The sequence below is a fragment of the Salvia splendens genome, unplaced genomic scaffold (assembly GCF_004379255.2).
Source record: "Salvia splendens isolate huo1 unplaced genomic scaffold, SspV2 ctg807, whole genome shotgun sequence".
Lineage (NCBI taxonomy): Eukaryota > Viridiplantae > Streptophyta > Magnoliopsida > Lamiales > Lamiaceae > Salvia > Salvia splendens.
The window spans coordinates 23234-26994 of record NW_024599484.1 but is presented as its reverse complement, the minus strand read 5'-3'; the positions used below and the strand labels follow the sequence as shown (position 1 = coordinate 26994).

General features: G+C 37.3%; 1 protein-coding gene and 1 long non-coding RNA gene across 2 annotated transcripts; one reads left to right on the top strand and one right to left on the bottom strand.

The window, feature by feature from the left end:
- Window positions 1-47: 47 nt before the first annotated feature.
- LOC121791421 lies at window positions 48-1399 on the top strand. Its single transcript, XR_006048564.1, has 2 exons — window positions 48-120; window positions 835-1399. It is a non-coding gene; the product is annotated as an uncharacterized LOC121791421 (long non-coding RNA).
- Window positions 1400-1483: 84 nt separating this feature from the next.
- Window positions 1484-3761, bottom strand: LOC121791426 (rust resistance kinase Lr10-like). Its single transcript, XM_042189381.1, has 3 exons — window positions 3563-3761; window positions 3441-3484; window positions 1484-2759 (listed from the first exon to the last, which is right to left on the bottom strand). The coding sequence occupies exons 1-3, from the start codon at window positions 3759-3761 to the stop codon at window positions 1596-1598; spliced, it is 1407 nt and encodes a 468-aa protein (XP_042045315.1). The 3' UTR covers window positions 1484-1595.

Genomic DNA, 3761 nt, shown 5'->3' with positions numbered 1-3761 from the left:
TCCTCACCTAAAGACTCAATATCTGTAGTAGCTGATTTAAAAAGAGAGCATATGAGTTGGGGTATGTGGAAGGGACATGTTGGCATACCCGATTCAGTCATCTTGTTAGCTATGGTGCAGGTATGTCACTGTTGTTTTCTTACATCGGACATACCAGTAAATATCCATGAGTTATATAAACTGAAAAATAAGAATGGGGCATGATAATCAAACGAAATGACTTTTGGCCATCATATTTATACATGGGATAAAGCCAATTAAATAATAGAGTCTTGATCAAATTCTGGTCAATTCTAGTACTCCCACCGTTCCCTCATAGTTGAGTCATTTCCATATATAGTAACTTTTTTCTCTCTTACTTTACTCTCTCTTACTTTATTCACCTTTTACTTTATTCTCTCTACTGTTTCTCCTTCTTACTTTTTTAATCTATTTATTTAACACACTCAACATTCATTTCTTAAACTCCGTGCCGAAAAGTTTTGCATCAACTATGATGAAACGGAGGGAGTATAAGGTTGTAATTGAAATATTAAATCAGAAAGTTTCAACTTTTTGCAATTGTCCTAACTTTGTGCAAACGACGTCTTTTGGGGATGCTTAGAACAATTTCATTAAAATAAGTATTTAGTCTTCTATTTTCTTTTTGTCTATTATTATTATTATAATGAAACAACCTTGTTTTGTACATGAATTAGACAATTGCGAAAATTAATATTTCGTTTTCAAACCTTACGTGACCGACCAGAATTTCACCAAACTTTGTGATTTAAATGACTATTATAGTATTGTCTTTTTTACACATTTATGAAGTTTTCCTTGTTATTGCACCAGGCTACTACAGCTACTTGTTTGCGAAATGCTTCGCTGCCACCATCTGGCAAAAAGTATTACACGAAGACCCGCTGTCGCCAGATGCAGGGTCTGCCCTTCGTTTTAAATTATTGCAGCATGGTGGAGCAAAAGACCCGGCCATCATATTGAACGATCTTGTTGGAGAGAGTAGTGCGATAAGGAATCAGAATGGAGGACTCATCCCGGACATTACTAGCCTGGCTGAGGAGCTCACACTATTCAACTAGAGCTTGCTTTCCTCGCAAAACGAGACCAAAGTAAATTAGGGGCCAATTTTGGAGGGAGGCAAACAATTTTGAGGCATGCAAACAATTTTGAGGCATGCTTCTCTCTTATCCTTCATCTTTCTTCTGTTTAAATTATTAATCTGTTTTGTCTCTCGAAATTTATGCATAAGTTCAATTCTATGCATATAATTAAATGTTTTTTAGTGGTAGGAATTTAATTGAATGGGAGTATTAAATATTTGTTGTGATCATGGTCTAATAATGTTGAGCAATGGTTACCAGTCTATATATATAGGGATATGAGATCAGTTTGGAAATTTTATTTCTAGTATGAAATGTAATAAGATGCTTCTTCATATATGGTAAAACGGTAAAACAACATTGGCAGTGAAGATGCTAAATTTGATACAGATAGCCTTGATCCTTTTAAGCAAAAACGGCACCAAACATGCGAAATTTAATACAAATATGCTTGATCCTTTGAAGCAAAAACATTGATGAATACATACATATTCATGCTATACTAATCTTGATACTATCACTGTCATAATCCGACTCTGACTCTGATAGAGAGCCAGTTGAATCTGCAGCCCAACTCCTGGCCTCCTTCACTAAGTGAGATGGATGCTCTGGAATCTTCAAATCTTCAACATCACCTTCCAACATCTCCAACACTTTATCCATTGATGGTCGATTGTTTGGATTCATTTGAATGCACCACAAGCCAACTATTGTCATCTTCTTAAGGACATTCTTTCCATTCTCATTCACATCATCAACATTGTTGTCCTCTTCAACAATTCCAAGGTCCTCGCCATTATTAATGCAATCATATATCCAATCTGGGAAATACTTGTTTGGATCATCCTTCTTGTTTACACCCGCCATCTCCATCAACAACATCCCAAAACTATACACATCGGCCTTGTGAGACACTAGGCCAATGCTTCTGCAGTTGAGTTCCGGAGCAACATAGCCTACAGTGCCTCTAGCAGCCGTCATCGTCACCGCGTCCTTGTCTACGGAGCATAACTTTGCCAGCCCGAAATCGGTGACCTTGGGGACAAACTTGTCATCAAGAAGTATATTGTGGGGCTTTATATCAAAATGCAAGATCTTGATATCACAACCATTATGCAAATACTCAATCCCTCGAGCCGCTCCAACTGCAATCTTGAATTTCATACCCCAATCCAACGAAGATGCTTTTTTTGCATTGAAGATGTACTTGTCAAGAGAACCATTTGGCATGAAATCGAGTATGAGGGCACGCTTGGATCTCTCCGCACAATATCCTACAAGTTGGACAACATTGACATGATGGATCCTCCCGATTGTTCCGATTTCATTGATGAAATCTTTGTCATTTTTTTGGGCTTTTCCCAATAGCTTGACTGCCACGTAATGACCACTCCGAAGCTTTCCTTTGTAAACAGAGCCGAAACCTCCTTCACCTAGTTTTTCTCGAAAATTTCTAGTCATCTTCTTTATGTCTGAATAGGAGTACCTGATAGGGGACAAATGGTTGTCACTTTGTAGGAAGCTCTCTATTTCCTCGTACGCGGACAAATGCCTTCTTCGGAACTTGTAGATCAGGAACCCCATCGCGCAGAGAAACCCCACGATGAATCTTAGTTCCAAGTAAACAATTGCAGAATTAGAAGCATTAAGTGGTATCTAATATCTACAATCGTTGGGATCATCTCGCCAACGGATTGAGCACCGGGGAGCCAATCTGCATTTCAACACACATTATAGTAAAACAGAGTGAAAACATATTTCTATGACAGAAAATAATAAACTCAAACAAAAGGTGTATAAGAAGTCTTTACCGGGCTCTGTTTCAGTCCAAAAAATGACGATAAGTGTGATGGTGATAATGATTTTTGCGGCAATGCCTACCCCAATAAATACAATAGCTGGAAAATTTCTAAACATAGTTAATTGCTGCCTACATATAAATCTCTTTTGCTAATTAGATATTGATATTAGTTGTCATAAATAAATAGCGCAGCACAAGTTTAAAAGCTCACCAAGTATGAACATTAAAATCATGAGAAAGCCTCCAGTTGGACCTAATAAGGAATACAATCAAAGTTGTTGAGAGGTATATAAATATATACATAGAGAGATAGAGAGAGAGGGTAGAGATCAAATGACCGCTAAAATGAGACCGGAGAATCATAGCAGTTTGCTAGTCATTAATATCAGTTGACATCACAAAACATATTAGTTACTGACTTTCAATATCACATAACCCTACTGATATGTTTTGTGATGACAACTGATATTAATGAATCATCGAACTGATATGGTTCTCGATTCTCATTTCATGGCGGTTTTAGGGGAACAACATACTATTATCTTACCTTTAGGTGATAGGAAGGATTCCTTGATGTAGTCTGCAATTTCAAGAACACATAAAGATATCAACAATAAATATGGAATCCTAAACTTGTAAGCAAATGATCTAATCTTACCCCATTTACGTTGAAGCGATGAACGGTGGCAATTAACTAGCATGTACGGATCGACACCTCCTTGGCCATAGCTACATATTAATCCATTCCAATTTAGATTAAATCCATATAGCAGATACTGATGGATTTCAGACAGTGACACATTGTACCAATTTGCAAAGTCCCAAGATGTTGCCAGTACAGTATCTAATGTGCACAT